Source organism: Hemicordylus capensis, chromosome 5 (genome assembly GCF_027244095.1).
Source record: "Hemicordylus capensis ecotype Gifberg chromosome 5, rHemCap1.1.pri, whole genome shotgun sequence".
NCBI classification, from domain to species: domain Eukaryota; kingdom Metazoa; phylum Chordata; class Lepidosauria; order Squamata; family Cordylidae; genus Hemicordylus; species Hemicordylus capensis.
The window spans coordinates 58,372,707-58,400,028 of record NC_069661.1 but is presented as its reverse complement, the minus strand read 5'-3'; the positions used below and the strand labels follow the sequence as shown (position 1 = coordinate 58,400,028).

The following is a 27,322-nucleotide window of genomic DNA, read 5'->3' as shown; positions in this document are numbered from 1 at the left end:
TAGAGAATGATGGACTTTATTGGGTAAGGAGAATGCAGTGACTTTTTTTGGTGATAAATATAAGATCAAAAGTTTATTTAGGCCATATTGCAAGTGGCTGTGCACGCTACAATTAATGTACAGCATTCAAAAAAGACAGGAACTGATAATTTTCCAGAAGTGCATTGCAAGGGAATATATTGATCGGTCTTGCTTATACAAAAATGTCAAAGTAACTTTAATTTCAATTTATATTTCAACTACAATAGCTTGTAGCAAGCATTCCCCCAAGTGCTCAAGCTGGATCAATAGCTGGGGTGGGAGGGAATCTAGTTTTCCACAGGAGACAGCTTCCAATATATATAAAAATAGCAGATGTCAATTGCCACCACTAGTTATAATTTATGAATCATGATAACAGAACTATCAAAATGGCTCAAGAAAAATAATTTATTTCTGATGAACATATGGAAACAGGAACTGCCTTAGCCTTCTCACACTTCTGACTAGGAAGGAGACCATTGAGTTAAATCCCCCACTTCAAGTTTTCTGGACTAATGTGTACCCACACCCATTTCACCCTTCAAGGCTCCAATCCCTTTAGCCAGGGGCCCTGTTTAGACATAACACTGAACAAGGATTTAATCCTAATATCACTCAATGTCCCCTAATCTCGGGCATGCAAAAGGGAGGAAGAATTCTAATTCCAATGCTAGCTTACAACAAGCCAGAATCTCTCATTATATCCATACCAGGCAATACTGGCTTATTCTAAGCAGAGTTTCAGAATAAACCAGGATCCCAGGTTTAGGAACCCTAATTATAATAAGCCAGGATACTCTGCTTCAGACACAAGGGATCCTGGCTTGGTCTCTCCAAGCATTGGAACTAGAATCCCCCCTCCCCTTGTGCACAGATTAAAGGGTAGAGTGCACACCGGAAACTAAAGGGGGTCATGCAAAACTAGGATTCAATACTGCCTCCATGTTATGTATAAAACAGGCCATTCAAAACGCCTCTCTTGATCTACAAATGTCCCATTCCCTTTAATTCCTAGTAAGATTTGCTAGTTGAAAGCCAAGCTGAATTATTTCTGTGCCATACATAACATTCACTAAGCACACAGAGAGTTCCTCTCAAATGCTAGTTCCACCCTAAGCATGGCTCACAGCCAGACCCTAAGCATGTTAAATGCCACCAACTTCAAGGAGACTTATTTCCTGTTAAGTGTGCTTAGGATGGCAGCCTTAGTCAGCAGCTTCCTCATAGTGCGCATAGCCACTAGCATACGTTCTGCCTAAGTTCAAGTTACTGAACAGCTCGGCAGTCTCCGTTTCGGAATCCTTCCCTCCTTCTTCATTGTCATCCTCATCCTCATCGTCTTCTGCTTCATAGTCACCATATTCCTCATCATGGTCTCCTGCATCCTCCTCTTTTCCAGAGGAGAGGTTCTTCCAGAAGGCATCGTAGCCAGAAGCCCCATCAGCCTCTTCTCCTCCTGTCTGTCGGCCAAACCTTAGAGAGCGTGCTGCAGAAAAGTGCAGAAGTTTGAAGTTTCTTATTCTGTCAAATTTTTTTATTAATCAGCAGTCCCCTAGGTAGCCCAGGTTTCAAACTTGGGCTAAACGTAAGGTAGGAGGGTGCGCACATGCCTCCTAATTCAGACCCGGGCCATGTGGAAGCTCTTGTTTTAAGCTTAGAAGGGCATTTTCAACCAACTGCCAACTAATTCAATCGCATGTTCAGGCTCGGCCTTTCAGATATGGAAGAGCAAGAACTTCCCAGGGATGGGCTGCAGCAGGCTTTCAAGGGCAAACTTACTTGACATGCTCAGGTCCTTCGTCTCCTGTGTCTCATGTCCGCACTTGGGGCAGGGAGGCTCTCGTCCCTTTTCCTGCTTGAAAACCTTGCTCCGTGTGTGATCATCACAGAAACAAGCCTGCAAGGTTATAAATGGCAGAAAAAAGAAATGCAAAATGCTTATCCAAAGAGAATACTATTTCGTAAGCAGAAACATGGAGACAGACTCTACCCTATTGTGCAAACTTCATTCAGAGTCTCAAGTTCCTTCTAAAGTATTGGGAAGAGGGAGGCCGTTGCAGAGAGAAATGGTCTAGGCAACTGAGTCCTATTCCTTTTTCCAGCTCTTCTCCCAATCCTGCAGCTCCAGGGAGTTCTGGGAATACTCCCTCAAGGGTTAGGGTTCTGCTGTTGAATGCCAGGCCAGTAAATGCAAAAACATCTTTCATCCATGATTTGATTGTGGATGAGCATGCTGACCTAGTACGTGTGACTGAGACCCAGTTGCGTGAGCTCAGTGGAGTGGGTCTCTCCCAGCTCTGCCCTCCAGCTCTCATGATCCTACAGCAGCCCTGCTTTGAGGGTCAGAGAGGAGGGGTTGTGGTAATCTATTGTGAGTCCATTCCCCTCTCCAGATGTCTGGTTAGGCAATATGTGAATTTTGAGTGTTTGTCCCGGAGGCTGGGCCTAGGAGATAGGATAGGGATTCTGTTGTGTACCATGCACCCCACTGCACCTCAGTCTCACTGCCTGAGCTGGCGGGGGTGGCCTTGGAGGTGGCATTGGGTTCCCTCAGGCTTATTGTCTTGGGGGACTTCAATATCCACACCAAACCCTGCCTAGTATGAATGGCTTAGGACTTCATAGCCACCATGACAACCATGGGCCTATCTCAACGAACATCAAGTCCTACTCACATGGTGGGACATATCCTAGATCTGGTTTTTGCAAGCCAGGAACTGAATGATCTGCAGATGGGGAAGTTTGATATAACTCCTTGGTCATGGACAGATGATCATCTGGTGCGGTTTAGTTTGACAGCTTCGACCAACCTCTGCAGCGGTGGTGGTGCCCCTGAATTAGAATGGTCCACCCCTGAAGGTTTATAGATCTGCTTGGTTTCCAGACAGCCCTCAGAGAGTTTCCAGTGTCCAGAACTGGTTACTCTTTCAAGGCCTTGGTTAATCTCTGGAATGTAGAGACAGCTTGGGCTATTGTCATGGTTGCTCTTAAATGTCCTCTCCGGATTGGTGGAGCCCATTCCACTCCTTGGTTCTTCTTGGAGCTTCGGGCAATGAAACAACTCAGATGACAGCTACAGTGACCCTGGAGGAAACCCATAATACATCTGACTGAACACAGACTAGAGCCTATTATAGGGACTGTGGCAATGGAGGCGGTGAAGAAACTTTTCTCCTCCACCTCCATAGTGTTTGACCAGTATAGGCCAGCAGAGCTGTTTCGTGTGGCAAAGTCACTGCTTCACATAGGCCCCCATATGACGGGAAGAACCAGTAGCAGACTACTGTGATCAGTTTGCTTGTCATGTTGCAGATAAAGTCACTCGCATCCATGCTGATTTGGATTCTAGGATTTTGGCAGTTCCAGGAGACATGCCATTGCAGCCATCTAATCTGATTGTGATGGATTATTTTTTTCCAGTTAGTGCAGCCTGACTAAGTGGACAAGTGTGTAGGCAACAACAGGCACTCTGGAACTTTGCCCTTCATGGCTAATAAAATCTGCCAGGGAAGGAACAGGTAGGTGGTTGGGGCCAATTATTAATGCTTCACTAAGGGAGGACAAGATATCACTGAACCTCTAGCAGGCTGTGGTAAGACCACTATTTAAAAAGCCCTCCCTCAATTCCACCAATCTTGATAACTTATTTGGCTTATTTCAAATCTTCCTTTTTAAAGGAAGGTGATAGAGAGTGTGGGGTCTGCAAAGGGTCTTGGATGATATGGATTATCTAGACCTTTTTCAATCTGGCTTTCACCCTTGGTGAAACTGCCTTGGTTGCTCTGGTGGATGACCTACGCTGGGAAGTAGACAGGGGGAGTGAGTCCCTGTTGGTGCTACTGGACCTCTTAGTGGCATTCGGTGGCATTGACCATGCTATCCTTCTGGACTGCCTCTCAGGTATAGGGATCAGGGATGGTGCACTGGAGTGGCTCCTCTTTTTGGGAGAAGGATCCAGAAGGTGGTTCTGGGGGACTATTGCTCAGCTTCTTGGCCATTGTCCTGTGGACTCCTGCAGGGTTCGGTTTTGTCCCCCATGCTATTTAACGTCTACATGAAACTGCTGGGAGAGGCCATCAGGAGGTTTGGACTGAAGTGTCATCAGTATTCAAAAGACACTCCGCTCTACCTTTCTCTGACATCAGATCCTAGGGACAGAACCAGTGGCTGAAGGTGGTGATGGGCTGGATGTGGGCTAGCAAACTGAGGTTAAATCCAGAGAAGACAAAGGTACTGCTGGTAACAGAAAAGTCAATCGGGATAGGGTGATTCAACCAGCTCTGGATGCGGTTGTACTCCCCTTGAAAGAGTAAGTGCACAGCTTGGGGGGTGTTACTGGACCAAGCTCTGCTTTTGGATGCTCAGGTGGTGGCGGCGGCGGCGGCCAAGGCTGTCTTTGCACAGCTTCGGCTAGTGCGCCAGCTGTGGCCTTTTCTCGAGAAGGCAGATCTGGCCGTGGTTACCCTTGCCTTAGTCATGTCGTGTCTGGATTACTGCAATGTGCTCTACGTGGGGCAGCCCTTGAAGAATATTTGGAAACTTCAGTTGGTGCAGAATGCAGCTGCCAGAGTTCTCTTTGGAATTGTTCACTTGGAGCATATTACATCTGTTGCTGTAAATTGTGGCTGGGGATGATGGGAGTTGTCATTCAAGAACAGCTGGAGGGCCAAGTTTGCCCACCCCTGGTTTGCAAACATTTATTCCCTTCTTGGTCCTTGGAGCTTGCCAATGTAGGTTGTGGCATAATGGGATGCAAAATGATTAGGAAATATGTAAAGGCAGTGAAGAGGTTTCAGTTTTCCTCAGAGCCAAATTTATAACTTCAGAAGTGACCTATTCTCTACACAGTCCTGTCCCCATTTGAGGACTGCAAAGTGAATCTTGAGCACATCGGTGACACATGCATTCACTCCATGGCAACAACAGCAAATGTCCGAGCATTTTCTGAAAGTGAAGCAATCATTGCAGAACAGGTCACGGCATGCAATTCCAGTGCATACAGCAAGGCACACAACATTACTCTACACGGCAATAGGATTGCATGACAGAAACAAGCCAGCTTTTGATCGTGTGAAAGAGCCCTCAGATGGTCAGGATCAGGACAATATATTATTTGGTTGAGTGTGCTCCAAAGCTTCCAGTACAGAGACTGGAGGTAAAAACACTTGTCTTCTGGTCCGTTGACCACCATAAACTGAACAAATATAAAACACTTGCCAGAATCCTGTGCCTGACAATGTCAGGAAAATCAGAAAGACTCAGTATAACTAGCCATTATCTCAGGCGCAGAGGGAGAAGCAGATTGGTGCAGAAATAATTCAGGATGAGTTGAAACATTTAGCATTTTGAATAAAAGAAAAACAGCAGAGAGGGAAGGCAGCAGCAGCGCTGCGGCTGGAACAATGAGCAAGGAAGGCAATTTTAACAGTTGTGGCTTAGAACAACTGGAGGGAAGGAACGCAAGAGTCTAGGAGCACAGCATGGCGGTTACATTAATCAAAGCGTGATAGAAACAGGATACAGATAGCATCTTTGGAAGAATCAGAAGATATTTTTGATGTATTGTGTAGAAGGACATGACAAGAACTGCCAGCAGCTTTAAAGTATGAGAATAGAGAACTCGATACATCTACTTTAAAAGTTTTTCAGCTTTTACCTTACAACGGAGACATGAATGCTGCCCAAGTCGATTACAGGAAACACCTATTAGGCAAGATATAAAAGACTTGCTTGAATAATGAGATTTCATCGCTTTGCTTTTTGCTTTTGCCTTCTAAACGGAGGTCAACTATTCAGTTCAATGGATAGCCTCAGGCTTCCCATGACTATGCCTCTTCCAAGTACAAGGAAAATGAACACTGAACCTTAATCTAAGAACATGAACAGATTTTTTTTATGATAACCCACAGAGCTTGGGTCCAGCATTAGGCTTCCTCTCCAAATACTGTACTGCAATTTCTAACATCAGAAGAAGTCCTAACCATCCATTTGCCCAACAAAGACAAGCAACAAAACTGTATCAAACAAAAGGATGAGTGGACAATAAGGCAGATACACAAAGGGCATCAAGAACACACACTGTACACAAATCTCACCCAAGTAAAGGGAGCATTGGCACTGAAAAGCAGAGCCCTGCTGAACTAAAGGCCCAGCTAGTACAGCATTTTGCCTCCCATAGTGGCTGATCAGATGCCTCCACGAAGCCCACAACATGAAAGCAACAACCCTCCCCCAGCAACATTCAAGAAAATACTAATAAAATTCCATAAAGCCATCATGACCGACAGCCATTGATGGACCATTTGCCATGAATTTGTCTAATCCCCCTTTAAAGGGGGAACTATGGCATGCAAAGGAAGATCTTCCATATTCCTCCCCACACCAGACAACATGGCCAGGACCCATTCAATGGCCTAAGGAGAAAGAGGCCAAGAAAGATGCTTTACAATAGGCAAGGAATATCAATTTTATGATGAATGCTCTGGCTGCCTGTCAGCACATGCCAGTGGTTAAGGGACTGTGACTTTGTTGAACCCAGAAGAGACAATGACAGAGTATCACTGTTTGGTAACATGGAGTATGTTCTTTGTACAGCATATCTCCTATCCCACCATCAACCTATTACATCAGGGTAAGAGTTTCCTACCTAGACTTTTCTGTCTTTCGGGAAATGATATCTGATTTTTATTATTGTGTCAAAGTTTAATATTAAAAATTGTATATTGAATAATGTAGACAATATTTTCAATGAGTTAACCGAGTTTAAAGAAAAACGAATATATTTGTTTTGACCCCGGATTTTTCACCTCTTTGTAAAACCACAGAGTGACATCTTGTTCCTAGTCTGTCCAGTCCAGCTACTTCCCATAAGCCACTCACTTCAATAGTTATGGAAACCTTGGTTTAAAAGCTGCATTCTGGAAAGGGCTAAAAGTTCAATCACCTTTGATAAGAGGGGCTTTAGGGAAATGGCTTACATTTAAAGGTCTCGGCTTCCAGAACCTGGCAACTGGCCTGATGTTCAAACTGATCATCTTCACAGAGGAAATTATGGCAGAAAGAGCAGCTGAATATTCGGCCTCCTACAAGAGTCAGTGAGAAAGAGTTTAAATGCATCAGAACCCAAACTCAGTCTCCCTATTGCCTGCCACCAGCTAGTGAGAGGACATCACAGAAAATTCTAGAAACAAATAAATCCCAACTTATCCAAAAGGAATTCAGCCTGCTACTGTTCACTATGGGTTATAATGATACCAACAAATGTATAAATACGACGTTTCCGACACTGAAAGCATTTTTCCCAGTTAGAATGATGAAGCTCAGTCATGGAATTAGAAGATCATATATGAAAACTCTTCTAGCCAGGTTGATAAAAGTAGAGGTTGGATACAATGAAGATTATTAGTGGAATTTTCAAAAACGCAAGGTAAATATATAGAAAGAGAGAGCCTGTTCTCACAAGCAGCTAAGACAGGGCTAAGGCAGCCAAGTGGCTGCCCGTGAGAACTGTCAGGAGCCACACGGAGGCAAAGCAGACCTGGCCATGAAGCCCAGCTGTCAAACGAGGTTAAGGGACCAAGTGCTCCCTTAACCCTGTTTAACTGACCATGTAACCGTGCTGGCTGCTTTTAGCTAGTGCTGAGACAGTGACAGCCCGCCTGTCACTGGGGGGGATACCCACAATGCACTGTGCACTCGCATCCCAGTCTCCACAACTCAGTGCTGCCTGGGGCACCTGGGACCCGGTTGTCTGCAGGGAAGATAAGATTCTGTAGCCTACCTCCCTGTGTGCCCTCCCACCCGGGTCCCTGATGGTGAGAAAGGGCCCATAGACCTTGAGGCTATTCTGACGATCAGCCGAAATCGGGCTAGGGGAGCCTAGCCCGATTTCAGCTGACCGTGTGAGCCACTGGGCTCGCAGGTGAGCCCAGTGGCTCCCAGGCGGTTAACCCATTTAAGTACCCCTCCCCTTAAACTGGGTTTGCGGAGCGAGTGCTCTGCAAACCTGGTTTTCAAAACCGTGAGTAGCCACTGCGCGGCTCTGTGCAGTGGCTACTCACAAGTAGACCCCCAGAGGGGAGGCGAAAAGCTGCCTCCCGGCTCCGCGGGTCTCTCTAGTATGCCCTGCGTGCTTGCGCAGGGCATACTGGAGCTTCCGGGGACCGTGCAGCCCCTAAACTCCCCAGCCGGCTCCGTCATGGAGCCGGCAATCGTGTGGGCGGCCGATCCGGCCGGCCAGGGCTCCCGTCCTGCTCATCTGCGGGGAGAGCAGGCTTAGCCAGCTCTCCCTGCAATCCCGGCCAAAGTGGGTCTTACAGATCATGAGACCCGCCTCCTTAACTAGCTAACCCTCTATCCAGTTAAAAACAACAACTCCTCACCATGGTCCCAGACTCCTCTCTCACACTCGATGCATTCAGCATCTGCAAGAGGGCAGATACAAGCATGTGTGCTGAGACATTTCCTGCCATGGCAAACCCAAGCTTCACAGAAATCACAAATGGCCCCCTGCGAAAAAGCAGATAAAACACATTATTGTGGACTTGGCTGACCTCTATTGGAAGGCATTTTGCTGAAGAGGAATAATATATCAGATTTCAGAAACTGGCTGAAATCAAGGCAGGGTTAGGTAATTCATACAGCAGAGACAACACCATAAACATCACCAATACTGTATATTCTCAGCATTCATTTTTGCAAGAATGTTAAAATCCAATCCTAAAAACATGATGTGACATAGAATTTTACTGATTTTTGACAAAACCTAATTTGATATAAAGCTTGACTTTAGGTCATGGTCAAGCTGTAATCAAGGAGAGCTACTGTTCTATTTCGAAAAATAGTACTTTATGTCAAAAAGCAAGATTGTCTATCCATGTTGTGTGTGTGTGTGTGTGTGTGTGTGTGTGTGTGTGTGTGTGTGTGTGTGAGTATATACATGCATGTCACACATGCACCCAAAGGCAAAGAACCATTCAATAAAATTATATTTATGAGAGGTTTAGATATTTAGTAAAGATATGTACTACAATACTCTATCAAGATAATGAAGGGTGTGCACATCCAGACTAATACCACACTCTCAATTGACTGTTGCCTGCACATAATTTCCCCTCATCTAGCCCATGGGCACATTTGTGTGGGGATGCGATGATTTTGGGATTTCTATTGAGAGTACAGTGTTAGTGTCGATTCTGCTCAGGGTTTCTTCTTGTGTGCACACCCTTCATTATCTTGTTAAGAGTGTTGTAGTACATATTTTTACTAAAAATCAAAACCTCTCATAATTTCATTGAATTGATCTTTGCCTTTGGGTGCATGTAGCTAAGGAAAAAATGTTGCATACAGGCAAAGTTCTAAAATGATGGCAGCATGAGCCTGGATGCCTTGACTTCAGTTAACAGATGTCATTATGTAATTATTACAAGATTATAAACAAACTGTAGCCCCACCTCGCCCCCACTTTAGGACACTAGTTTACTAGGCAGTTATTGTGCTTTTACATTGAATGCTGGAGGCCTATCACATTAAGTTGCTCTTAGTTTACTCTTCCATGATTTAAGGATAAATGCTGCTCTCATTTAAAAATATTTTATGGAATTAACATGACATTACCTTTCTTCAAACCCATGCATTTGTAGGGTGTTGTTGTTTTTTCTAATTGATAGTTTTATATTGCTTTACTGGCTGACATCTGGACTAAAACACTCATAAGTAGTCCCACTAAAATTAATGCAACTAGTCATGACTTCTCCCATTTCAATGGAATTATTCATGAGTAAAAGTCTGAATATTAGCCACTGTGTTTTAAATGTTATATGTATATATGAATTTAGCAGTTATTTGATTTGCCACCTTGAGTATATTTTTACAGAAAGGCAGGATAGAAGTGTTGAAAAATAAATAGTTCTGCCTAAATTGATTGTGAGGTCTTGAAAATGTACAGCTGTATCTGTGCTCACAGCATGATTTCTCCATTTTGCTACAATACAGTGGGATAAGAAGACATCAATTTAAAAAAAAAAAACTATACACCACAAATTGGCAACAAAATAACAGCACCAACTATTGCAGCATAGCTAGACAAAATGTGGAAATGGCAGAAAAAACAAACTACATTGGTGTAAACAAGACAGAGATAGAATTGGTTTATTGAACATGTACACCCTTTATTAATTCCACTACATAAATGTTCAAATATCTTTTTAAAATGTTATGTACTGGTTATCACCCTTAAAAAAAAAAAAACACAAGCAAGTCATGAAACAATTGGTCCATTTCACATATTCACAGAGCAATGTCTCCTTAATATACATACCACCATTGCCAGACCAGTGCTGTACACACCGGCATGTTTTATGACACAGTCTGAAGATTTCATCATACATTTTGTCTTTCCTGTTACAGAGGAAAAAGAAATGGTTTGTATTAAATAAAAAATACTTAGAAGAGCATCAATCTAATAATGCTTCTGCATAAGAAGAGATCCTAGCAAATGTCAACATTCATATGTCAGACAGAAACCACTGAAAAGCTACCCTGAATTAATGAAATGGTACAATTCCTCGGAGGTACTGATAAAACAAAGCAGCTTTATTTATTCAAAATCTGTGAAGGTTTTTCTTTTTAAAAAGGGTACTGTGAAACGGTACTTAACCCTGTATTAGGTCTATGCTTTGGCAGCACTGAAATGGAATTACCTGCCCCTTTACACAGGTGGCATGTGGAGAAGGCCACACTACACACAGTAATGTGAGCTTCCAGTCTGGGGCAGGGATGTTATTAGAAACTGAGCCCTGTAACACCCCAATAACTGCTGGGACAATGTGCAGAGCTGGGAGGAAGCGTGCACGGGAAGCATTAGTACCTCAAAGCACTTTATTTTTTTTATTTTTTTATTTTTTACATTTATATCCCGCTGTTCCTCCAAGGAGCTCAGAACACTGTACATGATTATTTTTATGCTCACAACAACCCTGTGAGGTAAGTAAGGCTGAGAGATACCTGACTGGACCAGAGTCACCCAGTGAGTTCCATGGCTGAATGGAGATTCAAACTCGGGTCTTCCCGGTCCTAGTCCAACACTCTAACCACTATGCTATGCTGCCTCTCTCCTAGAGAGAGCTCTGTGGAGCTCTATCTCTGTGGGGAAAGTGCTGGGAAGGAATACCCCTCTCCCAACACTCCCCGCCGACACCTCTCACTGTGCCCCGCATGCTATCCCAGCCATTGCCAGGGTGGTACAGGGCTCGGCTTTGTATAAAGGAGGCTGCCTCACCCCAAGTGGAAGTGCACAGTTTTGTGCGAAGACTGCTGCATGACACGTGGCTGCCTGCACACAAGGTGCAGATGATTTGGATTCGGCGCCCCCAAACCACAGCCATTTCACAATTCTAAAATGTCCCCCTCAAACATTTTTTTAAAAAATTAAAGTTTTAAATACTCCCCACGGATACAACCAGGATTCCTTGTCGCAGGGATTCTTCCCAGATGTTGCTGACTACAGCTCCCATCATCTCCAGCCAAAGGACAATGCAGCTGAGGATGCTGGGAGTTGTAGTCCACACCTGGGAAGAATCCCTGTTACAGGGAACACTGGATGCAACCCAAGTATCTCATTGTTTGCCTAAAAAGCAAACAGTAGAACCAAAAGATGCACAAGTCAGCATGTTCAGATCACAACATAAGAATTGTTTTGAGATATAATAAAAAAGAGGATTATGAAAAACATAGGGTATTTCCCAATTCAAGTGTAAAGAAGTGTACACTTACCACACTGAGCACAAATGGGCAACTTTTGAACTGAGCTGCAAAAGTAGCAAAAAGCTCTGTTTTTCTGTCGTCTAGCAGAATAAAAAAGTGAAACAAACCATTAAACAGAATATGTATTAAAATGTAGCATTTAAGAAAAATACTGAACAAATATTTACCTTTGGCATTTATCACATTCCTGTAAGAGATAAAGAGAGGTATTTAAGACAAATAAGTACTTCCCTTTTCAATTCAGAGTTGATACATTTGTGAATTAATCATACAGCTATTGTAAATTGAAAGAACTCAATCAGTGATCTAATAAATAAGCTGAAGCAAGCAAAGATGATGGCCCACATTCAGCACAAGCTGCCATGCACACTGTAACACAACATGCATGCAGTTGTGCAAATGAGCTCTTGTGCACAAGCAAAAATTGTGCAACAGTACAGCCATTGGAAACATTGAACAGGATGACCTTTGCAGTTGCAAGATTTTTGCATGTATGCAAAAGCACACTTGCATGCACACAAGTGCATGCACTGTGTGACAATGTGCATGGCAGCCTGAGCCATATGTAAGCTACTTACATGCAAGAGGACTTCACTTTGAACACTTTAGAAAGCTTCCAACCAGTGCTCCCTCTAACAGGGATTCCCAGAAGTTGTTGACTACAACTCCCGAATATTTTTAAATAGTAACAGCAGCCGAGTGGCTTAACTGGGTACTATGTTTGGATTTTATTTCCTTGTGGATTCTTTTCTCTTTCATTGCTTTGCTTGTAGTCACCTCCCTTTAGTAACTAGGTGTGTGATTCTCCTCCCACCCCAATTTTATTCAAATTGTACCATTGCCTTTAGCTGGATGCTGCTTGGAATTTTATTCCTTGTTTATTTTGGCATCTGGGATGTACTGTGACATGGTTATTTTTAGTCTACTTTCCAGGAGACTTATTAGATCACCCGGCATTCCATGCATATATGTCCCACCCCCACCGCCGCATCAATTTTTCAATGCCTGGACCAATATGAACCAAATCAAATTCAGTTGTAGGGCTCACAGGGACACCTCAATGGCATAGTTTGTGATGATGTCATCCACCCTGATTCAAGATGGTGGACACATGAACATTTGAGACGCAAGTGGGCTAGCTTGCGGACTGTCCAACTGATTTGAACCAAATTAGGAACAACTGTAGTGAGTGGCACACAGGGACACCTCAATGGTGCAGTCCATGATGATGTCATCCACCCCAATTCAAGATGGTAGATGCAGAAACTTTTGAGGCGCAAATGCGATAACTTGTGAATCACCTAACCAATTTGAACCAAATTTGCTACAGCTGAAGGGATACATAGGGATACCCCAATAGCACAGTTTCTGATGATGGCATCCACCCCAGTCCAATATGGGGGATGCATGAACGTTTGAGGTGTAAGTGGGCTAACTCATGGACTTCCTAAACAATTTGAACCAAATTAGGTACAACTGTAGTAACTGACACACAGGGAGACCTCAATGCCATAGTCTGTGATGATGTCATCCACCCCGATCCAAGAGGGCAGATGAATGAACGTTTGAGGTACAAGAGGTCTAACTTGTAGACCACCTGACCGATCTGAACCAAATTTAGTCCAGTTGTAGGGATAGTGAAAGGAAAGTAGGCAGATTAATTCTTACTAGAACAACTTGTTTATTTAGCAACCCTGCTGCCACCTTTGCTGCTACTGTCTGTCTACTGCCTACGCCTGATGGATTATTTGGTTCTTGTAAACTAGTGTGTGGTACCCAGCCTGCCAGGCTCCCTCTGCACCTTTTTTGAGGGATTTTGTTTTGTTTTGATTGGGTGGGTGGGTGGGTACCTGACTGGTACCCACCTGCCCTCCCCCCAGCTGTCAAGTACTGGTTTCTGCTTGGCCCAAGAATGCCTCTGAGAGAGATACCTGGCAGACTCCAGACAAAGACACCATTGGAAGCCTCCAGCTGAAGACGCCAGATAGGTGAGTACATGTCCCCACCCCCGGCAGATTGTTTGGGGAAGGAAGAGATTAGGTGGCAGGACTGTAGGTGAGGAGGGGTGGGTTAGAGAGAGGCCACAGTAATCTCCTGCCCTCTTTTGCATTCCTTTCCCTTGCACTTTCCTCCATAGTTGCTCGCCCCCCTCTAAAAACAGCCCATACCCACAAATAAAGCCTGCTGCTTTATTTTGGGGGATTTAATTTTTTAACCTGCTCTGTGTACACCACAGTGCTGCAGGTAGTACTGTGTGCGGCACACAAAGCATAAACACACCACCCCTGACCCACACCCACTTAGAGGTGCTTCTTCTCCTCCTGCCCATATCAAGGCTGGGGCTTAAAAATTAAAAACCTCTAACGTGTCTGGGAGAGTGCAACGAAGAGCTGGGGTAGAGAGGCAGGCAGAGGGAGGGGTGATGCTGCTGGTTGTGGCGGTCAATGGCAAGAGGGGCCTACTCCCCGGGTCCGCCCCACTGATGTGGTTGCGGGCAAGCTCTCCTATCGGGAGGAGCCTAGCCGTGCTGTGCAGCTGCCTGTGGCGGCTGATGTGGAAGTTAGGGGGAGGTCCTCCCGTCAGGGAAGAAGCTCTTGTTCCTGTGACAGAGGAGGTAGTATCATCGGCTGTGAGCCCAGCCATATCATGCTCTCCATCCTCCCCAATCCCAATTGGTGGTACGACACACCCCCCCCCCACACACACACACCTGAGACTGAGAAGGAGTAGGAGGAAATCATTCCTGTTGTTCCAGTACCTTCTCAGACAAAGGGGTGATGGTGGCCCAAACAACGAACCAGAGGGCAGGGGTGATGGTGGCCCAAACAACAAATCAGCAGCTCCAGCACCACCACCCAAATGGCCCTGGACCAAGAGCGGCACGGTGTGGGACCATTTTGAGCTTTGCAAACCCTGCTTTCTGCACCCACTGCAGGACACAGGTCAGCAGGTGGAAGGTCCCCAAGCCTATAAGGACGATGGGGATTCTGCAGCATTTGTGACAGAATCACCTGGGGTCCCTGCTCCTGCTGGTAGCCACAGGTCTATCGTGTCCTCAGCTAGCAGCAACCTGTTCATGCTCCCAAGCGGGGAAGTCTGTGCAATGGATGCAGTTGGTGAGCAAGCGGTCAGGTCGCTCAGAGCCTCATCTCATCACCTGGTCCACTGGGGAGATGATGGCTTTGGATAACCAGCAGTTCCAGGTGGTAAACGCCGGCTTCTGCCAGCTGCTCTGACTGCTTGTCCCGACTACCAAATCTCCTCATGCACCACCTTTAGCAGACAGGTGGTGCCCTCCCTGTACTTGGCGTGCAGGGAGGCCATGTCAGGGCTGCTGCGTGCAGCAGCTGAGCTGTCAATGGCCATGAATCACCAGGTGGAGGAATGGCTGACTGGGCAGCCAACCTTTGCCAAGGGTTCACAGTCACCAACAACGCTGCCAGCATCACAAAGGCAGCCGAGCAGGGTCAGTTTGTGTCCATCTGTTGTATGGTGCACAGTCTGAACCTGGTCGTGCAAAATGTGATTGGACCTTCTGGGGCTGTAGCCAGGCGAGACATCCCTGTTGCATGCACTGGGTGCTATCCTGCTACTGCCACAGCTGGTCTTTGGCATAGCAGCTTATGACCACTGGAGCAAAAAGGGTAGGCATATGCTCAGGTAGAGGCAGCTTGAGCTTAGCCTACCTGAACACCTGATCGCTCAGGGTGTTCCAACCCAGTGGAACTCCACCTTTCTCTTGTTCCAGATCCTGCAGGAGAAAGAAGTGTCCATCCACACCATGGCAGGTGTGTGACCTATCGAACCAGGACTGGGCTCTGCTTTCTGAGGTTGTCTTGGCACTCAAGCCATTCTATGTTGCCAAGAACAGCTTGTGTGGTCAGGCTTTGCTTTTCTCCTTGAGAAGATGATGGGTGAGCTCCAGTACACACTGAAGACTGAGGAAGCAATCACCTTGGCAGGTCGGCTGAGGACTGGAGTGGTGGATCAGCTCAGGATGCCCTTGGGTGCATCAGCAGAGCACGTTTTGTCCTGCTTCACCCCAAGGATGAAGGGCAAAGCGGTCACCCCTGACCAGGTGCTTGGTCTCTCTCTCCCACAGTGTAATATCTTTTTGGTGATTGCCGTGAGCTGAGCACCATGTCTGGCCTTGAGTAACTTGTGCTACTGCTCTGGTCTGCTCTGCAATCTGCATTGCAAGGTATACTCAGTCAAAAATGTGGCTAACGAGACATTGCTGTAGTTGAGCTTATGGCTATACTTGCTGGCTGCTAAGGGTGCTGCTCTGTTGTGGCAGCTATTGCAAGTAGGATGGAGTCATAATTGTGTGTGAGAGAGCAACTTGTGCCAATGATGCTACTGCAGCGCAGACACTATGGCTAGCAGTGGACTCTGGGTCAGAGATTCTTTTTTGGACTGTGTGTTTGGCACAATGTGCTTTTCTGTGTTGGGAGGGACTGTGTGTGCTGCCTCTGCTCTGCAGTGTTGTTTTTCAAGGCTGGGTTGCAAAATGTGTGCTTGTTTAGTCCATAGGAAACAATGGGGAATTTGAATCACCCCATTGTTCCTTATGGGTAGGCCCTAAGGACACCAAAGTGGGTTGGATGGTATAGTAATGTTCCCTATGGGGGCAATTCATGAATTTTTTTGTGAATTTCTGATTTGATTCATTGAACTGGCTGGCTATGGCTGGCCAATTCGACAAATTGATTCATTTGTGATTTGCTTTGCTAGCAAATTGAATAGTAAAAAATGATTCATGCATATCCCTACTGTTTACAGCATCGTGGAGGAAGACAAGAATATTGTTATACTACTGTGGTGTCAAGAGCATAGGACATGCCAAAATATCTGTACATCATCTGCTTGCACTGCTGCATTTTGATGGGATCTGAACTGACTTTACAGTGAGGAATATGCTATTTCACACACTGCTGTTTCACTTGCTAAATAGAGCCAGTATGTTTGCTATTAATACAGTTCAATACTCCTTCATCCATCTCTATAAGGCTCCATGTAGCTCAGAAGTATCATGAAGGTGCATAGCTCAGTGGCAGAACACATGCTTGTATGTATACAATCCCAGATTCAATCCCTGACATTTTCAGTGAAACGATCTCAGCAGGGATCCAGAAACTCACTTAGCTCAGTAGTCAGTCATCTGTGCTCCCTCCCTGGTGTTGACCCTTTCCTTCTAGTTCTCTACATGTGCCAAAGGACTTGGAAGAGGGAGAGCGTCTCATACTAAGCTGGTCCCTGGGGCAAAGGTCTGCTATGCTGGTATCTCCTCCTGTTGCTGCCACCTACCCCCTAAGCTAAGTATGAGAGAACCATTTCTGCCCCTCTTTGGTACAGGCAAGGCAATTGTGTTCAAACTTCTCTGTGATTCATAGGGGAGGGATCAGTGATATGTTAATCATCAACTCTTGTGAGACACCTATGGCAGTTGCACCTGGGGAGTGGATTTGTAGAGGCCTGGATCTCAGGAAGCAGGAATTGAGGAGGACAATCTCTACCTAAAGTGCTGGAGACTAACACTGCCAGTCACTGAAGGGCTGACTTCACATCAGGCAGCCTTCCTCCCATAAGGACGGACGGGAATTAGATTTAAGAAGTTACTTCAGATGAACTCATCTCTACAGCTTAGCAGGAAATTGACTGAATTTGTTCTTGCAAGGGAAGCTATTTTATTCTTTCAATAGATTTGGTAATAGTAGCCAACATGCAGACTAGTGTCAAGCTGACAGAAGAGAGTTTTCCATCACACAAGGAAGGATGATTTATAACTAACCTCCCTTCAGCCACATTTCTGGGGATTGGAGGACCCTCAGGGGCATATTGTTGGGAGCCACAGGCAGCTGCATGGGGAAATCACCAAACTGCCCCCCATTGCATGACAGAAAAGGCTTTTCTGCTAGCACAATGTTAATTTGTATGTTGATGTCTTTTACAAAGTATCTGGGCCACTGGAACTCCATTCTGATTTTATTCATTTTAGTCAGATAAAGAGTTTTCAAACTGGAAATTTTGTGGTTGTCCTGCCCACCAGTTTCACTGAAAGAGAGGAATGTTGGTTTCAAATTTAGTAGACAATGCTGAAGAAGCATTAGAAATGCATGCTATTGGTTTACCATTGAAGCATTGCAGGGATGTTTAGCCAAATCTATGTTGCCTTTTGAAGCTCTTATTTGTTTTTCACGTTCTTTACGGCTTTCGGCCTTCTTGCGAGCACCTGTCTTCTTCTTAGGCATTCTGAAAAACAATAAATTCCTTACGTTACGAGGAGAAATGATTTATTTATTAAAAAACAAATCATATCCCACCATTTTCCCTAAAGGATTCAATTAGATAGAATTAGTACCCTGTTTTTTAAAAGATTCCCCTTCCTTATTTTTATCCATCATATATTCTTCCTGCTTTTAATATTTCTTTAATGCATTCATGCTCATGTGGGAAAACTGATTTTTCAGACCTCCCCCACACACGAGCTATTTACTAGTGCCTGAAGAGAAATTAAAATATAAAATAAAAAGGTGTGAAGTAGCTTGCAGAGCAATCAAGGAGGTATCGGGCTGCTGTTAAACAAGTTAATTTATTACTTTGAAGGCAGTTTAATGAAGGTGGAGGGTCTCAGATAAGTATGTGATCAGATCCAGATACTCATTCTGAAAACAAAACAGGGACCAGGAGCCCTCGAATACAGCACAAACTAAGAGTAGTAAAACAACTTCTAGGGTATTTTGTTTGTTTGTTTTGAAAATACAATGGTTTATATCCAGACTAATGCTGCATGCACTGAACAAAGATGCAAGACAGTATATTATTATTTCTTGTTTACACAGTCAGACAGGTGTTATTGACTGGTTTGTTTTATCCAGACATCGAGTCCTTCCCAAGGACCTGGGATGCCAGAATTTTATTGTCAATGGTTATAGAGATCGTTGCAGAATATAGGCTGTTCCCAGTAAAGCTGCTTTTTGTAATTGGCTGATGGTGATTTCTGTGGCCCCTATGGTGTTGAGGTGCTCTTCAAGGTCTTTTGGAACTGCACCCAGGGCGCCAATCACCAATGGGATTATTTTGGTCTTCTTCTGCCACAGCCTTTCAATTTCAATTAGTAGATCTTTGTATTTGGTGATTTTTTCTATTTCTTTTTCTTCTATTCTACTATCCCCTGGTATTGCTATGTCGATTATTTTGACTTGTTTTTCTTTCTTCTCGACTACAGTTATATCTGGTGTATTGTGTGGCAGATGTTTGTCTGTTTGTAGTCGGAAGTCCCATATATATTATTATTATTATTATTATTAATTCGATTTCTATACCGCCCTTCCAAAAATGGCTCAGGGCGGTTTACACAAAGAAATAATATATAAATAAGATGGATCCCTGTCCCCAAAGGGCTCACAATCTAAAAAGAAACATAAGATAGACACCAGCAACAGTCACTGGAGGTACTGTGCTGGGGTGGATAGGGCCAGTTTACTCTACCCCTGCTAATTAAAGAGAATCACCACATTAAAAAGTTGCCTCTTTGCCAAGTTAGCTTGGGGATATGGGTGAGGAGATGCTCAATGTTGCTCAGTCTCTTGCACTCTTGGACCGCATGTGCAAGTTTTGCATTTGTGCAACAAGGACAGTGGATAGCTTTGCATCTTTCTCTGCAACATATATGGACAGAGGAAAAGGTTTCATATCCGGGGTTGTGTAAGTACATCTTGTTTGCACTAGTGCAAAATTAGTCAGGAAAACAAGCTCCTGACTTGTGGAATCTAGCAATTGCAACGTCCTTGCACTAGTGATGTCAACCAATGTAGTTTAGAGCAACATTTCTCAAGTGTTTTGTACTTCCAAACTTACATAACTTCTGGGTGTTTCCTCCTCAACGCAGCACAAGCCACCTGTTCCACAGGTGTAGATTGAGAGATCTCAGCATACTGATGAGCATACAGTTTGCTGCATATAGAATTTTGGGGACTGAAATGGAAATTCAGCACCAGTATTGAAGAGAACCATGCAGTTGCATAATAATAAAGAAGCAGCTCCACTTCCCAAACCAAATCAGGATGATGGTTGATGCAGGAACAGGCAACATGTGGCTGTGACTTGCAACTAATCCTTCAAGGCTTTCCCCACAACCCCCTGAAAAGTATTTTCTCACAAATGATGACACTATGGGCTGTCCACTCCGGACACAATACAGGCTTGCGCAAATTGGAGGTGGGCGGGTGTGAAAATGGCAGCTCTAGCCTGCAGGCTATACACTGCCAACTTCTGGTGTAAAGAGCTGCCAGCTGAGGATAAATGAGTGTGTAAACAAGACCACAGCATACAATGGCTTAACATAAGAAGAGCCCTGCTGGATCAGGCTCATGCCCATCTAGTCCAGCATCCTGTTTCACACAGTGGCCCAAAAGATGCCACTGGGAGCCTACAGGCAGGAGTTGAGGGCATGCCCTCTCTCTTGCTGTTACTCCCCTGCAACTAGTATTCAGAGGAATCCTGCCTCTGAGGCTGGAAATGAAAAAATGCAAATTTAAAAGTCCATCTTCCTTCGAGGGGATTTTCCTAATATACTCAAGAACAACAGGACTAGAAAGCATGGTTGCAGTGGTTTTTTTCAATTTTAATGAAATGTTTTGTTACCCCTGCTAACTGGGCAAAGAGACATCTTTTCAACATGGTGATTCTTTTTATTGAGCAGGGGGAGAGTAACTGGCTCTATCCACCCCTAGCACATTACCTCCAGTGACTGCTGTTGGTGTCTATCTTATGTTTCTTTCTAAATTGTAAGCCCTCTGGGGACAGGAGTCCATCCTATTATTTATTATTTCTCTATGTAAACTGCTTTGGAAACTGTTGTTGAAAAGCAGTATATAAGGACTTGTTGCTGCTGCTGCTGTATTTAAAAAATGACTCATGATCATTTGTCCATCAAATTCAGTTGTCAAAATTCCCTCTTTCTTTGCTACACTAACAGTACGATCCCAATTCTGTGCATGTTAGGCAGAAGTAAACTACACTGGCTAAGGTCCCGAATAATGAAGCGAACATGTTGGGAGGGTCCACACGGATGTAGCAGGCGTTCTCATGTAACTTCCTCCAGCAGTCCTTTTGTGCTTGCACTGTTGCTCAAGAGCACTAATACTGCCAGGTGCTATCCACACTCCAGAAGCACCATGTACGGATCCAGAAAAACGGCACTGGTAGCAGCGATGCGTTTCTGTTCTTACAAGATGCTTCCAGAGCACGGAAAGCACTTTGAGGTTTTGTTTGTTTGTTTGTTTGTTTGCCATTTCAATAGCACCCCAGACCTGTGTCTATGTGGTGAACACCACCACAAACTAAAATCATTTAAAAACCCATTAAAAACTATACATCTAATTAAAAGTCTGGGTGAACAAATGTGTCTTCAAATGTGTCTTTTTGAAAGTTGCCAGAGATGGAGAGGCTCTTATTTAGACAGGAAGCGCATTCTAATGCCCAGGGGCAGCAATGGAGGAGGCCCGTCCCTGAGTAGCCACTAGATGAGCCAGTGGCAACCATTGACAAACTTCTCCAAATGATCTCAATGGGCAATGGGGCTCATGGCAAAGAAGACATTCTCTTAAATACCCAAGGCCTAAGCTATTTAGGGCTTTATAGAGTTTATAGGGTTTTATGACTCCCAAGTATTAGGGCTGTTGAGCAACAGCATGGATGCAAGAAGACTGGTGGAACCACGTGAGAACTCTTGATGAATCCCCCACACATCCTACTAACATGCATGTTTCATTAGGACGTTAGCCACTGTGTCAAAAGGACTGACTCCCAAGTGTGACAAGGATCAATTGCATCTCAGACTTCTCCATCTCTGCAGTTTCCACACATCTCAACAGCTTTTCTCTGAGACATCATGAAATTATACTCAATAAAACATTAAATAGGAACAACATGGGATCTATGATCAAAGAACAACCCACAATTAGACCTAATTACCATAAGCAATTAGTCTAAATGTTCTGCACAAACTATTTCATGTACTAAATCTACATGAACTGCAACACATTTTCGGAACTCAAGTTGCACGGTAGAGGACCCTTTTCAACCTTTCATCAGTTACCAATGGAATACCAGCATGATCTCCCTACCAGAAAATCTGATGAAGAATTTTTTAATGGATTCAAAAGACAGCACTGCATTTCCTTTCTGGAATCACAACCACCCAACTTCTCTCCCCATACTCTTAAATTTTTTGTGCAATCTATGAAGAAATAGTAATTAAAACATAAGCTTTTGCCAAGTGTCTTTTATATTTGACATTCACGACTGATGCTTCCCAGGGTACAGCTTTCTAAGGTGACACTGAGGGTCTAATTCCGTTCTTTAAAATGTTTTCATTTTAAAATACTAGAACCATGGTGAGTTCCATCTAGCATTTGCTTTTGTATACCAGTTCTTGTAACAAATCTTCGCATTGCAGCTAACTTCATATATTTAAAGACGTTGCATTTCCCAGCTTGAAAAATCTTCCATCAAACAAACCATAATAACTGAAGTTAGCAGATCTAATTAAAGATGTGGGTGGCAATAACCCAGGACTAGTTAAATAAATTTTAAACTAGTTGTTGTTTTTTAAAAGGATTCCTCTGAAGAAATTCATAAACACCCTAAAGAAAAACAATATATTTTTCTTGTTACTAGCTTGCTCGCACACTCCCTCTCTCTCTCACCATATAAATTGGTTAGCTTACTCCTTAGCTTTCCACACTGTGTTTAAATTGTATTAAAAAGTCATATTTTATATTCAGAGATGCAGACCGAGACGCCTGCTGGCAACTATCATTATTCTGTAGAGTGACATTTTTGACACTGAATACCCAGTATCACATTATAAACTAGGTTTTTCTCCTGTTTAATGTCAATTTAGCAATAAGAACTTAGATCTTTAGTATTTATAAATATAATTCTAGTCATTTATTTCATACCTTGAAGCACTGCCATGGCAATTTATGAAAAACTGGGCACTTAAAAAAGAATTCAAAGTGTATAGATGGTAAAAAAATGTTTTAAAAGTTAAAGAAATTTTTTTTCAGAGCAAACCAACTGAAGCAATGAGAATCTAAATACAACCAACAAAAATGTGAAGCAGTCTTCCCTGGATATCTCTGCCAAATCAAGTTATCCTCTGAATGCAAAAGTTTGAAAGAAGCTTTGGAGATGTTTGCAAAAAGCTACTATCAATGTTAATCTTATAAATCAAAATGGAACGGAGTCTAAAAATTCTTCCATGAGGAGGTTTAGCACCATGGTTAACAGCACAAGCTGTGAGCCAGATGGCTTAGTTGAAACCTCACTTCAGCCATCAACCCACAAGGCAGGGACACCACTACTTCTCAGCCCCAATCCCCCATCTGCACTATTACATGCCTGCTTTACAGGGTTGTTGTAAGAATTACTCAGGATGTGTGTGAAGAGCTTGCTAGAGAAAATGCACTGAGCTTTGTATTATGACAGGAATAAATGGGAGGTCACATCAAACAGAACAGAAGTTAACAGAACATCGTACAATATTCCTTCAAACAAGGCGCGATAGCAGAAGAGCTCCAGCAAGTCTCTCCTATGATCAAACTCATGATGTGGCAAGGATTTACAAACATGTGGTCTCAATTGCCTCTGTCCATAATATCTGCTTTGTGGCATGGTTAATGTATTGGTACATGTAATTCACAGCTGCCTCACAGAATCGTCCTGTGTGAGATAGTACAACTTCCTAATTGTTTAACAGAGCCTAGCCTGGCTCTACCTTTCTTCTCTCAACCCCAGGCCTATAAAACATTTCCTTGCAGCCTTGATGGATGGGGTCTGCAAGGGAGCAGAGCAGAACCTACATAGGATATGGAAGAGGAGTGATATAGCAGAGGAGACCTGTATCCACTCTGTGCTGGCACTGCAGGGAAGGCAAGATAGGATTTCTTAAAATAAAATAAATACCTCCCTGTGACACTCTTCCGCACTCCCGGCTGGGAATTACAGGAAGTTGAGCTGTAGTTCAATAATAGAGCACTTGCTTTGAATGCAGAAGGCCCCGGGTTTCATTGTAGCAGAGCTGGGAAAGGCCTTTGTCTGAAACCCTGGAGAGCCACCGCTTAAGATGAGCAACAGCAGTGTATTCCAACATTAAGCTACACGTACCGATGGCCTGAGCCACCTAATGGCACAGCAGGGAAGTAACTTGCCTAGGGAGCAAGAGGCTGATGGTTTGAATCCCCGCTGGTATGTTTCCCAGACTATGGAAAACACCTATATCGGGCAACAATGACATAGGAAGATGCTGAAAGGCATCATCTCATACTGTGCCGGGAGATGGCAATGGTAAACCCCTCCTGTACTCTACCAGAGACAACCACAGGGCTCTATGGTCACCAAGAGTCGACACCGACTCGACGGCACAACTTTACTTTACTGATGACCTGACTCACTATAAAGCAGCTTTATACGTTCATACTTTATATGCTCAAACCTTTACTCTCTTCCCAGAAAGGAAGTCATCATGTGGACAGGCCGTTACATTAATATAATATGCCACTTGCCAGCGATTCCCAATAGTTCACTTTCCAAAGCAAACTATTAGCATAAGGAGTAGGATTTGGAAGATAAGACACACCCACTTCAGAAGTACCAGTAACTGGGCTGACTATTAGTAGGGATGTAACCAACATCCGGATAGTGGGGATGTAACCAAAATATACCAGTAACCACTTTCAACACTGTCTTGCAATTGAGGGGGTGGGAGGACGGGGACATTTCATGGAACTGAAAAATACAAGGCAAAGCAACTGGCTGTCCCACTTCACAGGAGGCTTCTTTTTTAAATCAAGAAAGGATAAAAGTTGCCTACCTTTCTGCATTAATGTAGGAATCAAGACTATACTCCTCAGGATGTTTTATGGTAACCATTTATGGTTATTTATGGTAATCGTTTCAGCTAATACTCAAACTGTCTTTGTAAGAATTGGTCCTTGACATTTTATGTCAAGCTCAAAAACACTTACAGGCCACCTTCATTCAGACTGATTAATGACACAAACTTGATTGTGTATTGTTAAACAGTGCTATTAGAGAAGATTAGCAACAGCAGTGTATTCCAATAAAGGCCTAAAAGCCTTTCAATAACTCTTGCAGGTATTACTGTAAAACTAATTTCTCAGTATTCTCTTCTGGGTAGGAGTTACTGGATTATATCTACTAGTGTAGACCAATGCCTGCTTTGAATCTGGCTTTTCTGAAGTCACAGTAACATATAATTATAGTGATATCTCAGGTACGCCATAGCATTATTTAGTCAACCTCAGTGTACTTTTTTAAATTTATAATTTGTACTAGTAATGTGCACTTGATTAATAAAGAAACAAAATGGTTTTAATATCTGAATTATGTATAAAACTGGTTTATTGATTAACATTTTAAGGTTCTTAATGTTATTTTTTTTAATGGAATTCTATTGCATTTCAACTTTTCTAAACCTCCTTGGGATGTCTTATGAAAGATGGTATAAAAACTGAATATATATATAAATAAATAAATTACATTAAATGAGCCTGGGAATAAGAAATAGATTTCTAGTGCTCCTAAATCACAGAAATTAGGATAGGAAAGCTATTAAGTTAAGGATGTGCACTAACCAAGGTTAGTGCACTGGTTCAGCACCATGGGGAGGAGAGCAGAGAGCCGGAGCTTTAAGAAAAAGGAGAGCGGGTCCTTACCTACTCTCTGCTGATCCATGCAGCTTCCTGCTGGGGCGGCACTTATCCCAAATACCCGCATGTGGCGCTTGCACGCACATGGCATCCGCCCATGCGCAGGCACCTTTTGGGTGGTCAGCAACACCATGCTGACCACACAAATGGTGCCTATGCCATGTGCATGCTGGTGCCTGATGAGTGCCGTCCCGCAGGAAGCTGCATGGGGCAGCAGAGAGCAGGTGATATCACTGCAGGACATCCCAATGTGCTGTGAGGGCATCCTTTAATTGCATTATGGAGTGTCCATCCAATCTGTCCTTCTTCACACACACCCCAGTGTGTACAAGGGCAATTCAGATAACAGCCCTCTCATGAGATTACAAGACACACCAGCATTACGTCAGGAAGTCTTGTAGTGATGTCAGGATAGGCGCACTCTGAGAGTATCCACATTCTCATCACATACATCCATCAGCTGCAAATTTGCATTGGATTTCCTTAATGATCTAACTTCAAGCAAAGTATTGGTTTGGTTTGTGTTTGAATGTGTGTCCAAAGTCACCCAGGGGCTGAAAGGGTCTTCTCCTCTTTGCCCATCTTTGACACAAATTTGATTGTTGGGAACAGGAATTTTGTTTTTATGCTGGAGCTTTGCAACTCCCTTCTGGGAAGTTTTTCAGACCCCTACCCTCACTTTTACATGTGCCATCAAGCCTCTTCTAGTTTGCAAGGTTTCTAGTTCATTTTGTTAACGTGCTGATTTTAGCTAGCTGCTGTCTGTTTTATTTTTTAATTTTACTTTTGTTGATCTCATAATTGTTGTTTAGTGTTGTTGTTAGCCACCTTAGAACAAGTATTGCTCTAAAAGATGGGATTAAACAAAACAAAATTAAGAGGTTATGGCACAGCCTTCTGGACAGGCCTAGTCTAACCAAGTGCAAACTATAAAGATCAACATCCACGCCCTGGAAGTTCCAGGTGTGAAAGAGAAGGGGAACAGGGAAAAGTTTAACGAAGTATCATGGAGACACCTTGTCCACGTTGCAATAGTCCCAGGCAACCCAGAGCTTTAAAGGCGCCTCAGGCCTTCCTGCTAATAGAGAGAAGCCTTTTAAAAAGGTGGCTCTCCCTTGTACTTAGCAGGAGAGGGAGCAGTTCTCCCTGGTCATCCCAGCATGGTGTCGCTTCAGTGGTGTCTGTGGACCGTTTCCTTTTTTAGATCGTGTGAGTCTTTTGGGGACTAGGCTGTGAGAAGTTTGTTGTTGAAAAGTGGAACAAAAATATTTTTAAGTAACAGCGCAGGATAGTCACCGCCCGCAGCAGAGTGGCAAAGAGCTTTCTTGCTGGAGCCTCTCCAAATGGAACTAAGGGGAGAATCCCAAGTCTTTATTTGTCCCCATCCCCAAACCTTCCCATCGGGGTCCCCCCCACATTCCACCCCGCTAAATGAGAAGCTGCTCCACACCTTGGGCGCCCCGATCCCCGACTCAAGAGGCGGGTACTTTCCTCTCTACACCTCTCGCTCACCTGGGCTTGCTTCCTCAGCCACTGTCCAGCACCAGGAAGGAATAAGCGTTAGGGAACCGGCGTGGCGTGTCCTACTCCTCAAAAACTCAGACCTTGCTCCAACTGAGCATGCTCCAAAGATCAGAGCATGCTCTGTGGCGGCAGCACTTGAAGCTTCCTGCCTTCATTTTGCCCTCAGTTGCTCAGAGGCTTCCCCTACGAATAAAACTTGGTAGGGGGGGCTGTCGTCATAGAACGAGGGGCAAGAGCAGCTGAATAGGGCACCGTATGTCAAAACGAGGCTAAAG

The 27,322-nt window shown here is 44.0% G+C and overlaps 1 protein-coding gene across 2 annotated transcripts; it reads right to left on the bottom strand.

Moving 5' to 3' along the window:
• ZNF330 (zinc finger protein 330) lies at positions 1 to 27,322 on the bottom strand. Of its 2 annotated transcripts, none has more exons than XM_053258247.1 (10): positions 26,974 to 27,322; positions 17,916 to 18,036; positions 11,952 to 11,971; positions 11,794 to 11,864; positions 10,340 to 10,419; positions 8,403 to 8,529; positions 6,999 to 7,103; positions 5,678 to 5,724; positions 1,801 to 1,918; positions 1 to 1,507 (listed from the first exon to the last, which is right to left on the bottom strand). In XM_053258247.1, exons 2-10 carry the CDS (start codon positions 18,033 to 18,035, stop codon positions 1,227 to 1,229), a joined length of 969 nt encoding a protein of 322 aa, XP_053114222.1. In that variant the 5' UTR covers position 18,036; positions 26,974 to 27,322; the 3' UTR covers positions 1 to 1,226. The 2 variants fall into 2 exon arrangements, with proteins under 2 accessions (XP_053114222.1, XP_053114221.1); XM_053258246.1 differs by having other exon boundaries at positions 27,036 to 27,317.